This window comes from Suricata suricatta, chromosome 6 (genome assembly GCF_006229205.1).
Source record: "Suricata suricatta isolate VVHF042 chromosome 6, meerkat_22Aug2017_6uvM2_HiC, whole genome shotgun sequence".
NCBI classification, from domain to species: Eukaryota; Metazoa; Chordata; class Mammalia; order Carnivora; family Herpestidae; genus Suricata; species Suricata suricatta.
This window is the reverse complement of record NC_043705.1, coordinates 87,281,315-87,297,943: the sequence shown is the minus strand read 5'-3', so window position 1 is coordinate 87,297,943 and position 16,629 is coordinate 87,281,315. Positions and strand designations below refer to the sequence as shown.

The 16,629-nt window shown below is 42.3% G+C and overlaps 1 protein-coding gene across 1 annotated transcript in view; it reads right to left on the bottom strand.

The window, feature by feature from the left end:
• Positions 1–876: 876 nt before the first annotated feature.
• Positions 877–16,629, bottom strand: part of BOD1 (biorientation of chromosomes in cell division 1) — a gene marked incomplete at its 5' end in the record, with an annotated part of 24,114 nt that continues 8,361 nt past the window's right edge. Inside the window, 3 exons of the mRNA XM_029941245.1 lie at positions 877–1,635; positions 2,593–2,789; positions 3,856–3,980. Coding sequence (XP_029797105.1) covers positions 2,594–2,789; positions 3,856–3,980 — 321 coding nt within the window. The remainder of the gene's footprint in view (positions 1,636–2,592; positions 2,790–3,855; positions 3,981–16,629) is intronic.

Below are 16,629 nucleotides of genomic sequence, written 5' to 3'. Positions count from 1 at the left end.
CCTTGGAAGAACAGAATTAAAAAACATGAGTCTCACCCCTCAGGAGCTGTTAGAAGAGACCTGTTTACCCAATTAAACTGTCATTGCCAGTCAACATCACCAGCTTTCCAAAATGAAAATGATTTTCCTGTGCATCAGAATCACCTGGAGGGCTTGTGGGCCCCCCTCCACCCCCGGTCTCTGAATCAGGTCTGAGGTGGAAACTGCATTTCTAACACGTTCCAGGGTGAGGCTGTGCTCAGCGGCACTGGTGTAATGATCTGCTTGTGCGTATTTAGTTCACGGTGCAAGTGAGTGATCCGGAGTGCGTGTGAACCTATGTCCCCTGGTGAGTACACAGAAGCTAAGGGGAAATGGCAGAAATAGGGCAAAACAGTGCCTGAAAATCTGACAGGAGAGCCTGGTGGAGAGGTGGTTCATGTTAACAACTTTAACCCCTTTAGCTGGTTCTTATTAGGTGAACAATAACCAGCGACATACTCAACTAAGAACCCCAACTCTTCTTTTGCGGTTCCCTCGGACATTAGTCAAGGCTTGCAGTACCAAGTGTCTGCCGAGGCCCAGCAGCATGAGCACCACCAGAACTTCCGGAATGCATCTTTCCAAGATCCCCGGATGCTGCTGCAAACTCAGGTTTGAGGAACATGGACACAACGTTCTGCCTGCACCTAACGACGGGCCTCAGGGATGGTCCAGGGGAGGGGCGGGGCTGTCTGCCCGCTCCCAGTGTTACCTACTAGCTTCGGGGGTGCTCCCTGTCTTCTCCCCACCGTCTGCCACCAAACTAATCCTGTGTGAGCATGGAGCAGCATGCAGCAGAGGACGAAGGTCATTCTTCACAGGCCTGGAGGCTGCCATTCAGGTGAGGCTTCAGAGTAAGAGTATCAAATGATTTTATTACAAAACTTAAACCATTTATTGATCATTCGACTCTTCTAAAAAACACAAACAGGAGAATAAAATAAACACACCTAAGGCTCACTAGCCCTTGCAGGATAGGAAAAAGCCCTGGACAGAGAGCCTGCAAATGTTCTTCCTTATACCCGAGGTCTGTACTTCCTCACACATTCTAGGGTCCCATGTTCTGTCACCTCTTACAGAGGAAAGGAAACCGAAGCTACAAGATTCACGTACAAGAGGGTCACACCAACTTTAGAGCTATCTGACGCTAATGGCTTATGTGTCCTAGCTGACAAATAAGTGCTAATACCTACTCCATGCTAACCTTTACTGTCATTCTTTGAAATGGCCTCTTTGGGACTGGTTATATTCCTTCACTGTAGCTACAGTCCCTCTAGGATCCCCAGACACAAACCCTAAAGTCCACACACAGTCTCCAAGTTCAAGTATAAAGGTTTGTTTCAGGACAACGTCAGGCTGCTGTAGTGTTTCTTTACAACTCTGTAGTGTCTATTGGATGTCCTCCCCTCTGACGGGCTGGCAGCACAATGAGGGGGTCCGCAAGGTCAACTGTGCTACTGCCTGCTCAGTCCGGACACGACCCCACCGTCAAGGCTGAACGCTGAAATCGGTGACGACCTTGGCCTGTCTTCATTCTGAAGTTGTACTCTGAAGCAACTGATCCACTTCTTCACAGTTCACTTAATGGAGCTTCCAAAAGGTGTCAGACATGCTCTAAAAAGAAAAGAGAATCAGATCAAAATGCCTCTTGAAAAGAGACTACATTTATGTTCCTCAAGAAATTTACAATTAAACTAGAAAGACCAGAAATGAATGTTTTACGTTCTGTAACGGAATTGAGGTGTTCTCCCAATATAGGCACAGAGAGGCCACCTCCCCCTCTGGAGTCAGTGTCCTACATGAGCTTCATGCTCTTGCTTTGTTCACTCACTGATGCTTTCCTATCAGAAATGACATCTTCATGAACTCTGACGACAGCACAGCAAAGCGGAATGAGGGTTCAGGGCACGCCCCAATGCTAACTACCAACCGCTACGTAAGAGTCCATGCCTCCTTGCTATCACTGCTCCTATTACTGTCTCTGAGCCTGCAAAAAGCATTGTTTTGTGCATCTACGGCTGACTTTGAGATTAAAGTAAACCCCAAATGCAATAAAAAGGGTACACAGAAGGGTCCCATGGTGACGGAGAGTGGGAAACTCAGATCTCTAAATACAAGGAAGCCCAGCAGGGCTAAAAGCAGACTGTGTGCACCATTAAGGATGCCATTTTAGAATGCACTGGCCGATTTTATATTCACACTGCAAACCTAAGTTTAACTCATGTCCAGGGGTGAGGCCCATTTAATCACTTTCCGGAAAAACTGGGCTTTTCCTGGAATTTCTCTTGTGCACAGCAACCATCGCAGCTAGTTTCCAATGGCGTATCTACTCACAGCTGAAATGGTCAGCTCTGACGGCACATCAGATGGTCCTCGCTAACACAGACTACTACTGATTAATTCTTGGTAACAAATGACTCCTAAACAGTAGCTGAAGTCTAACTAACTGCACTACATGCCTTTCTGAATATTAAAGAATAATCCCTAATAGTGGCTTACCCCTTTTCTATCCATTTTATATATTTATAAGCCAGAGATGAAGGCTCCGGAACAAAAGACGGGATACCGGACCTTAGGAAGCATCCTGGGAGGGAGCTGGGGGGTCCTGGCTCTCAGGCTCTGGAGGGGGCGCCGGCACGGCTTCTTTTTTCTTGGCCGCCAGGAACTCGTGAATTGCTCTTTCTATCTGTGGTCTGAAGATGTGGTTTAGTTTGGGATCCACCACTTGAGAAATGATTCTGTCCACTCCAGCTTCCAACATCCCTGACCTTGGGGAGACAGAGTGTTCTTTGAAGGGCCACGCACCCTTTACCCAGTCTCCCCTTGTGTTTGCGCCCACACACCTACAGTACAATACCAAAACTGGGAAAAGGACCCCAGCACGGTCCGACCTTGGATCTCACAGATGTGGCTGCACACGAGTAGCCGCAGGTGCCCGACACCCCAACGAGACCTCACCTACACCACCACAGCATCCCCTTGTGCGGGCTAGCCCCTGCGAGCCGCGTCACCCCCTCCCTTTCCACTCCTAAGCCCGAGGCGACTGCTAGTCTCCTCTCCATCCCTGTAACTGTTCATTTATCAGTGTTACAGCGGTGGAGTCAGCACCACCCATCTCTTTGATACTGGCTTTTCTCACTCAGCATAATTCCCTGCTATTTCTAAGGAGGTAGGCTTCATAAGCTTTTAGATGTTCCAGGAGAGTTCAGTGGATCAAGACCTGAACACAAGTAGTATTAAAGGCAAAAAGAGGGGAGTAGATTAGAAAAGCTTATCTTAGGACGCCAGAGTCCCTGACCCACCTTTACTTTTATGCCCAGAGACACTGCCAGGTCACTTGGATGACCTCTCAGTAGCACTTTATTAACTGAAGTGCAGTTTGTTTGAAGGGCATGCTTTAGTAAGACTCCATGCCTTCGTAAAAGCTGCCATTACACTTTAGATTCAGAGATTCTGTAGAACTCCCCTTGACTTGTGAGACTAAAGATCTAGCTCCTCCCACCCAAGATCCAAACGCTGTTCCTTGGTGTAAAACTCCCATTATGTGCCAGCTACACTGAAAACTCTAAGCAGCAGGAATATGTTTTGCCATCTGGAATATATTTTGAAGCACCCAAGAGAGTTTACACAAGAGGCCCATGGAGGCTGGATAAACCAGCAAGAATGCCAGTTGAGTCTTTTGCTCATTTGAACTTGAATAGAAGGGTGGGCTATTTTGTGTGTGGGATTTGCTGTAAAGCACCGTCCACCTTGACCAAAAAAAACGACTCACATCAGCTTTCCTGTGCATCATACTTGTGATTACCTGCGTTTTCACTAATTCTCGTTACTTACTGAACCACACTCTGCCTCAGACCATTTCGCAACTGGTTTTTGTTCATTGTAGGATTCCATTCCTGCTTGTCCAGATGTGTTGACACAAAATTATCCACTTTCTGCCTCAGGTTTTGGTAAGCTGGCTAAAACATTAAAAAGACGCAAGGTAAGAAGTTATATGCACCAAAGTTTAGAAATCAGTCATTCAAGAATCCTGCTTTCCACACATAGATTTTTAAGCCCCTGAAGACACCTCTCCCATGACAACGAAGATCACTGTGCACGAGTAGTGCGGGACTGATGCCCGATGTATGCTTGCTTTATACTGGGCGGGCACAAGGCCAGATGCTCTGTCATCCCATTTACTTTTCAAGTGACCATACAGGGAGGTTTTATTAGCTCTCTCCTGCCCCCATTTTAGAGCTTAGATATTTACTCTTAGTAAAAGTAAACAACTTGCCCACCTGGCTAAAATGTGACAAAAGCCAAGGTTAGACCTGATCTGTTTCTGAAGCAAAGGAACCAGGCACCATCAGTAACCAGCTGTCTGATTTTCAACAAGTCACCAATCTCTTAACTCTCAGTTATTTACATCTGTAAAACTGAAATGCTGCCACCCTGCTTACCTCACAGAGTATCCTTAGCAATGAGAAGGGCTCAGGAAAGCCCTCTGCGTGAAATGAAGAAGGGTCACCAGACCCTGAGCACAATGAGAGAATGCAGTCAAGTCTAAGCCTATGGAACACGGGGAAAAGCTGAGGGGAAGTATGGCTGAAGCCCAAACGTGGAGCTTGAGACACTTCCTGGTCTCAAATGTTCTAGACACAACCAGGGTCAGAACAAAGTTAGAAGGAACTTGGTGAACACAAGGAATATATATGTTCTCAGCCTCCAAGACCTTCTGGTATGATCAGCTACTCTTCTTCAAACCAGGGATAATATAGTGTGCATTGCTGTTTAGTATGCACTCCTGCCCCCTTCTACCACGAGCAGAGAATGCTTACCTACCCCAATGATGCGGAGTTTTAGCAATGCCATAAGGTCTGGTCTATGGAGTGCTAGGGACAAGAGACCTGAAATGTGGTTGTGCTGTCTGGCTTGGTTCTTGTGCTGTGGTGACCCTCTATGAGGGCATGTCCTGGGACCTAAGAGGAGTTCATGCGTAGCTGAGATAAACCCAAGCCCAGGCCATCTGAGCCGCCCAGCTGAAGACGGAAGTAGATGAGTAACCTTTAGCTGACCTGCAGCCCTATCAACATAAGAATGAATGCCTATCATGAATCACTGTGATTTGGTTAATTATGCAGTGTTACTGTGGCCAAAGTTTGCTAGCAGGTAAGTGAAATCGACAAAAGAATGAATAGACTTCAGCATACACAGGGACTCTTCCAAAGACACCAAGAGACAAACACCCCCGTACCATCTACCTAGCAACTCCTCCTTCCTCTCCTCACACGGGTAGTACAGAGGGTGCCACGTTCTCCTGGCCCCAAGGGTGATGCCATGCTAAGACAATGCTGATGTTTCTTGGAACTGTTTCGAATAGGAATTGAGAATCCCTTTCTAGAGGAAGATAGAAGATGTACTCAAAATACTAGTAGCCAAATGGATGACTCTGCTCTACGGTAACAGTAAAATAGTGATAAAGAGCAGGGATGAAAGCCGTCGTGGAGCATCCCCAGTTCGAAATGCATCCCTACTCCTCTGGCAGTTAGCTCATTGGGTCCTTTCTTGGGTTAACAGATTCACCTTTTTGCTTAAAGGAACTAGACACTTAGAACTACAGATCCTGGAGGGAGGGGCCAACATGGCGGGGAAGTAGGGGATCCATGCTTCCCGTGTCTCTCAAACAAAGAAGGGCTGAACCCAAAGGAGACACCAGGGAGACACCAGGAAAACCGGACAGGCCCCATAGGTGGGTGACTGCGAACTGGGGGGATAGAAAATGGGCCGTGAAGGCACAGAGGGGAGGGATCCCCTTCTGCAGAGAGAAAGGGAAGAGAAAGAGTGGTTGGGGAAGCATAGGGCTATATCTGGACAAGAGAAAAACCTCGGAACAGAGAGGGATCCCATCTCTAACTGTGGAGCTCTCTTTGCACTGGGGCCAGCTGCCGTTTGTGCACCTGGGGAGGAGGGGAGCCACTTCTGGGTTTGGTGGTAGGTCAGGGGCACAGGCTGGTCCTCTCAACGCCCCCCCACCCCCAAAGTGCTGTGGCACGGGACAAAGCCAGCTGGGGGACCACATCATCAGGTGGAAATGAGAGGCGCTTCTCCATTAACGCACATGGAGTGGGAGTTTAAATCCCAGCTACGCGCGGGACATGGCAGATGATGGAGTGAGACCGCCTCGTCTGTGCCTGCGGCACAGTGAGGACGGATCCAAAGGAGGGATTTGGGACACCTGGTCGGTGAAGAAGGCACTGGGGCATCGCCATTTTTCTCCCCACCACCACCAAGGTGGGGCCCACAGGGGAAGGGACCTGCACAGCCCTCCACACTGCATAGCTGCCCATCTACTGTAGGAGCTGGATGGACACTGTGGAACTAGATGGCGCCCTTCTCCAGACCAGCGCTGCAGCACTGCCTGGATAATTCTAGGACAGTTCTTGTTATTCTGATATATTCTCCCTTTTCCCCTTATCGTGTCTCTCCTCTAGGCTGGTTACCCTGGTTATTGGTTTGCTTAAACAGATTTAATCCATTCTTTTGATGCATGTTCTATACCTCCCTATTTACCTTCCTTTTTCTCTCTCTGGAATAATCAGGCCATATAGTTCCTCTGGGTAACTTTATCTTTGTTTCTTTTTCCTCACCTCCTTCCTTATTCCCCTTTCTCTCTTGATTAAGCCTTTTAGTCTCTCTGCCTGGTCAATGTTCATCTTTCCTTTTTTCCCCTTGCCCCCCCCCTCCTCCGTCATTTCTCTTTGCGTGCTCTTCCATCAGTACCGCCTCCACCCTGCTCTTTACTTGCAGCTGGTGTCTTGTTTTTTTTTTTTGTTTTTAGATTGTTTTTTGTTGTTTGTTTCCCTTTCCAGGGCTACATCAAAGAACAAATCAAAGCACACCTGGTGAAGAATCTGAACCATCACTACGAGTAGGAAAATAAAATGACCAAAGTCACAACAACAGAGAGCAAGTAACATTTTCCAAAAAACACCTGAACAGCCAGGCCCTGGACAATATATGACCCTCCCCTCCTTTAATATAACGGTGCTCACAGGTGCAGAGCACATAACAAGCTTTTCAAACTTGTAAGAGACAGAAAGCTAGCCAAAATGACAAAATAGAAGAATTTTCCTCAAAAATTCCAGGAAGAAGTGACAGCCAAAGAATTGATCAAATCATATAAAAGCAACATAACTGAACAAGAATTTAGAATAATAGTCATAAAATTAATCATTGGGCTTGATAAAAGCATAGAAGAGAGCAGAGACTCCACTGCTGCAGAGAGCATGATCAGAGGAGGAGTCAAGATGGTAGAACATTCCGTCTCATGTACATAAAATACAGCCAGAACACTAAACCATCCTGCCCACCTAAAAAACTGATTCGAGGATTAACACAACAATCTGCACAGCCTGAACCACAGAACTCAGCAGGTACACGGCACTGAGAGGTGAACTGGGGGAGAGGAGATGCGGAGGGCAGGGAGCTAATTTTGCTTGCAGAGAGAGGACAGAGATGGGGAGAGTACAGGAGAAGCTCCCCCCCCCCACAAAAGCAGCTGGAGAGAAAGTGGTAAAGTGGAAGCAGCTGCAGGGACTGAACTAGGACGGGAGAAAGGAGAAATCAGAGGGTTTAAATTCCATTAAGACTCTATAAACAGGAGGAGTGCAGAGTCAAACTCCACCGCTCAAATACCTAGTGGTGCTCTGGTGGGAAGGGCAAATTCCCAGAAGAGTAGGTCTGAGAGATCCTCAGGCCACCTGTGATTTTTCCATAATCCTGGAAATGCTGCTGCTGCACAATCACATGAACTTTTTCTGGGGGCGGACTGGCACCCAGCCAAAAGTCTCTGGACGTCGGCAGCAGCAAGGTCCAGCAAACACTCCTGGGTGTGGCCAGCACTCAGCCATTGCTCTGTGAGACCCTCCCCCAGAAGATCTGAGAGGATCAAAGTCACAGTCCCTCAGAAGTGAGGGGTAGGGAAACACAGCCATATCTCAAAACTCAGGAGGGAGGTGTAGCTTGCTTATCTGATGGCGTGATCATGGACAGCGTAAAAGTGGGGAGTGGACAGAAACTGGACACAAAGGATGGGTGCGTGATTCCTTGTTGGGGAGCCAGAGTTCTGATCCTAGACTGGCTAGCAGTGTGACACCATTTTCACCGCACCCACACATGCACACCTACAGGGGCCAGAACAATCCACCCTGTAAGCTAAGCAGCGCCATCTAGTGGAGAATGGAGCACTAAGCCCTGCCCAACTGGGCCTCCTTCGCTCTTTAGGAACACCACAAATCTCTGCCTGCTTAGTTTGTGGACTCTGAAGTATTTCACATTTGGGCTTCTAGGGGAATACGATGTAATATCAGTCGTATTTCAGTCCGTTCACTGGTCCATCTATTCAATTTTCTTTTTGTCCTTTTACTTGAATACACAAAGAAATATTTACCATTTTCAATTTTTATTAAAAACATTTTCCTTCATTTTCAACAAAATTTTTACTTCTTTGTAAATTTTTCAGATTTTACTTTCATCATTTCAAGTTATTCTATTTCATTGTATTCATTTTATCAAATTTTCAAATGTTTTTTTTTTCTTTTCACGTTTTTTTCCCTACTCAAATCAAGCTCCTTTCAATAACCAGAGCAAAGCACACCTATGATCTAGAATCATTTATTTGATTTTTGTGTGTTTTTACTTTTTTAAACTTAATTTTTCCACTTTTTTAAATCTAATCAAACTCATTTCAATACCATCATTTATTTGATTTTGTGTGTATTTTTTAACTTTAATTTTCCCCCCTTTGTTCTCTATTCAGTCAAGCTCCTTTCCATAAAAAGACCAAAACACACCTAGGATCTAGCATTATTTATTTGATTTGTGTGTGTGTGTTTTACAATTTTTTAATTAAAAAACTTTTTTTACCTTATTAATTCCTTTTCTAACTTCAAAATGACAAAACGAAGGAATTCACCCTGAAAGAAACAGCAGGAAGAAATGACAGCCAGTGACTTAACCAACACAGATACAAGTAAGATGTCTGAACCAGAATTTAGAATCACGATAATAAGATAGTAAGAATACTAACTGGGGTTGAAATTAGATTAGAATCCCTCTCTAAAAAGATAAAAGAAGTAACAGATAGTAAGGATGAAATAAAAAATGCTAATAACTGAGCTGCAATCTCGAATGGATGCCACGGTGGCAAGGATGGATGAGGCAGGGCAGCTGATCAGCAATACAGAGGACAAACTTATGGAGAATAATGAAGCAGAAAAAAAGGGGAGAGTAAAGCAAAAGAGCACGATTTAAGAATAAGAGGGGCACCTCAGTGGCTCAGTCACTTAAGTGTCCAGCTTCGGCTCAGGTCATGATCTCATGATTCATGACTTCGAGCCCCGTGTCGGGCTCTGTGCTGACAGCTAGCTCAGAGCCTGAGCCTGCTTTGGATTCTGTATCTCCTTCTCTTTCTGACCCTCCCTTGCTTGTACTGTCTCTCTCTGTATCTCAAAAAAAAAAAAAAAAAAAAAAAAAAAAAAAAAAAATAAGAGAATCAGCATCAGAATCACAGGGGTCCCAGAAGGTGAAGAGAAAAGGAGGTAGAAGGGTTACATGAGCAAATCATAGCGGAAAACTTCCCTAACCTAGAGAAAGACACAGACATCAAATCCAGAAAGCACAGAGGACTCACACAAGATTCAACAAAAATCGACCATGAACAAGGCATATCATAGTCAAATTCATAAAATACTCAGGCAAGGAAAGAATCATGAAAGCAGCAAGGGAAAAAAAGTCCTTAACCTACAAAGGAAGACAGATCAGGTTTGCAGCAGACCTATCCACAGAAACTTGGCAGGATAGATTCAAGGTGCTGAATCAGAAAAATATGCAGCCAAGAATTCTTTATCCAGCAAGGCTGTCATTGAAAATAGAAGGAGGGGTGCCTGGGTGGCTCGGTCGGTTAAGTGTCCGACTTAGGCTTAGGTCATGATCTCATGGTTTGTGGTTTGAGCCCCACATTGGGCTCTGTCCTGACAGCTCAGAGCCTGGAGCCTGCTTTAGATTCTGTGTCTCCCTTTATCTCTGACCCTCCCCTGCTTGTGCTGTCTCTCTCTCTCAAAAATAAATAAAAAATTAAAAAAAAGATAAAATGTTTCCCAAATAAAAATTAAAGTAGTACGTGACTACTAATCAGCCCTTCAAGAAATTTTATGGAGGACTCTGAGGGGAGAAAAGATGGGGATGGGGAGGATACCAAAAGCAAAAAGACTAGAAAGGACCAGAGAACACCACCAGAAACTCCAATTCTACAAGAAACAAAATGGCAATAAACGGATATCTTTTAGTACTCACTCTAAATGTTAATGGATTAAATGCTCCAATTAAAAGACATAGGGTAACAGAACTGATAACAAAATAAGATCCATCTATATGCCACTTACAAGAGACCCACTTTAGACCTAAGACATCTTCAGATTGAAAGTAAGAGGATGGAGAACCATCTACCATGCTAATGGTCACCAAAAGAAAGCTGGAGTAGCCATACTTTTGTAGACAATCTAGACTTTAAAGTAAAAACTGTAACAAGAGATGAAGAAGGGTATTATATCATAATTAAAGGGCCTACCCACCAAAAAGACATAACAGTTGTAAATATTTGTTCCAAATGTGGAAGGACCCAAATATATAAATCAATTAATCACAAACATACAGAAACTCACTGATAATAATACCATAATGGTAGGGGCCTTCACCCCACTTACAGTAATAGACAGATCATCTAAACAGAAAATCAACAAGGAAACAATGGCTTTGAATGACACACTGGACCAGATGTACTTAGATATATTCAGAACATTTCATCTTTTTTTAAAAAATTTTTTAAATGTTTTTTATTTATTTTTGATACAGAGAGAGACAGAGCATGAGAGGGAGAAGGGCAGAGATAGAAGGAGACACAGAACAGGAAGCAGGCTCCAGGCTCTGAGCTAGCTGTCGGCACAGAGCCTGACGCAGGGCTCAAACCCACGAATGTGAGATCTGACCTGAGCCAAAGCCGGAGGCTTAACCGACTGAGCCTCCCAGGCGCCCCCAGAACATTTCATCTTAAAGCATCAGAATACACATTTTTCTCCAGGGCACATGGAATGTTCTCTAGAATAGACCACATACTGGGACACAAATCAGCCTTCAACAAGTACAAAAAGATGGAGATGATTCTGTGCATATTTTCAACCACAGCCCTATGAAACAAAAAAATCAACCACAAGAAAAAATTTGGAAAGATAAATACTTGGAGACAAAAGGACATCCTACTAAAGAATGAATGGGCTAACCAAGAAATTGAAGAAATTAAAAAGTACATGGAAGCCAATGGAAATGATAACACCACAACTCAAAACCTTTCGGATGCAGCAAAGGCAGTCATAAGAGGAATTACATAGCAATCCAAGCCTTCCTACAGAAGGAATAAAGGTCTCAGATACACAACTTAATGTTACACCTCAAAGAGCTGGAAATAGAATAGCAAATAAAACCCCAAACCAGCAGAAGACAGGAAATGATAGAGATTAGAGCAGAAATCAATACTATCAAAACCAAAAAAAAAAAAAAAAAAAAAAAAAAAAAAAAAAAACCCCAAAAACCAAAACCACCCAAAAACCAAAAAACAAAAAAATAAAACCCCAGGAGAACAGGAGAACAGATCAATGGTACCAAGCCGGTTCTTTTAAAGATTTAACAAAATTGATAAACCAATAGCCAGTTTGATCAAAAAGAAAAAGGAAATGACCCAAATAAATAAAATCAAGACTAAAAAAGGAGAGATCACAACCAACACAGCAGAAATAAAAACAATAAGAGAATATTATGAGCAATTATATGCCAATAAAATGGGCAATCTGGAAAAATGGACAAATTTCTAGAAACATAAACTACCAAAACTGAAAGAGAAAGAAATAGAAAATGTGAACAAACCCATAACCAGTTAAGAAATTGAATTAGTAATAAAAAAAGCTCCCCCAAAAAACAAGAGTCCAGGGCCAGATGGCTTTCCAGGGGACTTCTACCAAACATTTAAGGAAGAGTTAACACCTATTCTATTAAAGCTGTTCCAAAAAATAGAAATGGAAGAAAAACTTCCAAACTCTTTCTATGAAGCCAGCATTACACTGATTCCAAAACCAAAGACCCCACTAAAAAAAAGAACTAGAGAGCAATCTCCCTGATGAACATGGATGCAAAAATCCTCAACAAGGTATTAGCCAACTGGATCCAACAATACATCAAAAAAATTATTCACCACAACCAAGTGGGATTTACACCTGGGATGCAGGGTTAGTTCAATATACACATAAATCACTGTGATTCATCACATCAATAAAAGAAAGGACAAGAACCACATGATACTTTCAAAAGATGCAGAGAAAGCATCTGACAAAATGCAGCATCCTTTCTTGATAAAAACCCTTAAAAAAGTAGGGATAGAGGGATCATACCTCAAGATCATAAAAGCCATATGTGAAAGACCCAACGCTAATATCATGGGAAAAAACTGAGACCGGGATGCTCCTCTCTCCACTGTCACTCATCATAGTATCGGAAGTCTTATGTCAGCAATCAGACAACACGAAGAAATAAAAGGCATCCAAATCGGCCAGAAGAAGGTCAAACTTTCAGTCTTCACAGATGACATGATACTCCATATGAAAACTCAAAAGATTCCACCAAAAAACTGCTAGAAATGATCCATGAATTCAGCCAAGTGGCAGGATATAAAACCAAATAAAAATTCGTTGCATTCCAATACACCAACAATGAAGTAACAGGAAGAAATATCAAGGAATCAACCCCATTTACAACTGCACCTAAAACCAGAAAATACCCAGGAATAAATCTAACCAAAGAGGTGAGATACTTATACACTGAAAACTACAGAAAGCTTATGAAAGAAACTGAAGAAGATACCAAAAAATGGAAAAATATTCCATGCTCCTAGACAGGAAGAATATTGTTAAATGTCAATACTACTCAAAATAATCTATATACTCAATGAAATCACTATAAAAATAATACCAGCATTCTTCACAGAGCTAAAATTTATGGAACCGAAAAGACCTCAAGAAGCCAAAGCAATCTTGAAAAAGAAAACCAAAGCAGACAGCATCACAATCCCAGACATCAAGCTGTATTACACAGCTAGAATCATCAAGACAGTATGGAACTGGCACAAACCGACACTCAGATCAATGGAATAGAATAGAGAACCAGAAATAGACCCATTAACCTATGGCCAACTCATTTTTGACAAAGCAGGAAAGAATATTCCATGGAATAAAGACAGTCTCTTCGCAATTGCTGCTGGAAAAACTGGACATAAAACTGGACAAAAACTGGACAAAAAAACTTGTCATAAAATTAATCGCTGGGGTTGAAAAAAGCATGAAAGCAACTGAGACAATTACTAGGCACTTTGAAAATAGGTGTGATGAGTTAAAAAAGGCTATAGATGAGGTGAATAACAAAATGGAGGCAGCCACCGCAAGGATTGATGAAGCAAAGAGAAGAATAGGTGAATTAGAAGATATAGTTATAGCAAAAGATGAAGCTGATAAAAAGAGAGAAATTAATCCAGGAGCAAGAAAGGAGAATTCAAGACCTGAGTGATACAATCAAACGGAACAACATCCTTATCATAGGAATTCCTGAAGAGGAAGACAGAGAGAAAGGTCCTGAAGGGATACTAGACCAAATTATAACTAAGAATTTCCCAAATCTGGGAAAAGAAATAGACATTCAATTTCAAGAGGCACAAAGAACCCCCTTAAGATGTAATTTGAATCGACCTTCAGCACGACATATCATAGTGAAACTGGCAAAATATAAAGATAAAGAGAGAATTCTGAAAGTAGCTAGGGAGAAAAGGGCCCTCACATACAAAGGGAAACCTATCAGAGTGGTTACAGACCTATCGAATGAAACTTGGCAGGCCAAGAAGGAATGGCAGGAAATCTTCAATTTGATGAACAGAAAAAACATGCAGCCAAGAATCCTTTATCCAGCAAGCCTGTCATTCAAAATAGAATGAGAGATAAAGGTGTTCCCAAATAAAAATTGAGAGAATTCATGACCACCAAACCAGTCCTACAAGAAATCCTAAGAGGGACTCTATGAGAGAAATGTTGCAAAGAATACAAGGTGCCAGAGACACCACTATAAACATAAATTCTATGGAGAACACAATGACTAAACCCACATTTTTAAATAATAACACTGAATGTAAATGGACTGAATGCTCCAACCAAACGACACAGGGTAGCAGAATTGATAAAAAAACAAAACCCATCTATTTGCTGTCTACAAGAGACTCATTTTTGACCTGAGGACACCTTCAGGTTGAAGGTAAAGGAATGGAGAAATATCTATCATGCAACTGGAAGCCAAAAGAAAGCCTGAGTAGCCATACTTCTATCAGACAAACTGGACTTTAGTTAAGGCAGTAACAAGAGATGAAGAAGGACATTATATAATAATTACAGGGTCTCTCCATCAGGAAGAGCTAAAAATTATAAATATCTATGTGCCAAATTTGGGAGCGCCCAAATACATAAAACAATCACAGAAAGGAACAATCTTATTGACAAGAATGTGCTAATTGCAGGGGACTGTAATACTCCACTGACAGCAATGGATAGATCAACCAGACAGAAAATCACTAAGGAAGCAATGGACCTGAATGACACATTGGGACAGATGGAACTGATATATTTAGAACTCTGCATCCTGAAGATAGGAAATTCACCTTCTTTTTGAGTGCACATGGCACATTCTCCAAAATAGACTACATACTGGGGCATAAAGCAGCTGTCCATAAGTATAAATGAATAGAGATCATACTATGCACACTTTCAGATCACAATGCTATGAAACTTGAAATTAACCACAGGAAAAAGTCTGGAAAACCTACAAAAATGTGGAGGTTAAAAACCAGCCTACTATGATGAATAAGTTAATCAGGCCATTAGAGAAGAAATTAAAAAATGTATGAAAAGCAATGAAAACGAAAATACAACAATCCAAAATCTCTGGGATGCAGCAAAGGCAGTCCTAAGAGGAAAGTATATTGCAATCCAGGCCAATCTCAAGAAACTAGAAAAAATGCAAATTCAAAATTTAACAGAGCACCTACTGGAACTAGAAGGGAAGCAGCAAGAGCACCCCAAACCCAGCAGAAGAAAAGGAATAATAAAGATCAGGGCAAAAATAAACACTATAGAATCCAAAAGAACAGTTGGGCAGATCAATGAAACCAAGAAATGGTTCTTTGAAAAAATAAAATCGATAAACCTCTAGCCAGGCTCCTCAGAAAGAAAAGAGAGCATGATTTTCAAGAGAAAATCATGAATGAAAAAGGATCTATTACAACCAATCCCTTAGAAATACAAGCAATATCAGAGATTACTATGAAAAATTATATGCCAACAAACTGGACAACAAAGAAGAAATGGACAAGTTCCTAAATACGCATGCACTACCAAAATGCAAACGGGAAGAGACAGAAAGCATGAACAGACCAATAACCAGTGAGGAAATTGAATACGTTATCAAAAACCTCCCAGTGAATAAGAGCCCAGGCCAGATGGCTTTCCAGGGGAATTCTCCCAGACATTTAAAGCAGAGCTCATATTCATTCTTCTCAAACTATTCCAAAAAATAGAAATAGAAAGAAATCTTCCAAACTCATTCTATGAAGCCAGCATCACCTTGATACCCAAACCAGAGACCCAGCCAAAAAAGAGAACTACAGCCCAATATCCTAAATGATTACAGATGCAAAAAAACTCAACAAAATACTAGCAAATAGAATTCCATAGCATATAAAAAGAATTATCCATCATGATCAAATGGGATTCATTCCTGTGTTACAGGGCTGGTTCAGATCAAGATGGATTCATTCCTGGGTTACAGGGATGGTTCAATATTCACAAATCCATCAATGTGATCCATCACATTAACAAAAGAAAGGATAAAAACCATATGATCATGTCGATAAGATGCCGAAAAAGTATTTGACAAAATACAGCACCCTTTCTTATTAAAAACCCTTGAGAAAGTCAGAATAGAAGGAACTTACCTAGACATTATAAAAGCAGTTTATGAAAAACCCAGAGCCAATATCATCCTCAATGGGGAAAAACTGAGAGCTTTCCCCCTGAGAGCAGGAACACGACAGGGATGTCCACTCTCACCACTGTTGTTTAACATAGTGCTGGAAGTCCTAGCATCAGCAATCAGACAACAAAAGGAAATATAAGGCATCAGAACTGGCAAAGAAGAAGTCAAACTTTCACTTTTCACAGATGACAGGATACTCTACATGGAAAACCCGCAGACTCCACCAGAAGCCTTCTAGAACTGATCAGTGAATTCAGTAAAGTTGCAGGGTACAAAATCAATGTACAGAAATCAGTTGCATTCCTATACACCAAAAATGAAGCAGCCGAAAGAGACATCAAGAAACTGATCTCATTCACGATTGCACGAAAACCCATCAAATACCTAGGAGTAAACCTAACCAAGGATGTAAAAGACCTATATGATGAAAACTATAGAAAACTTATGAAAGAG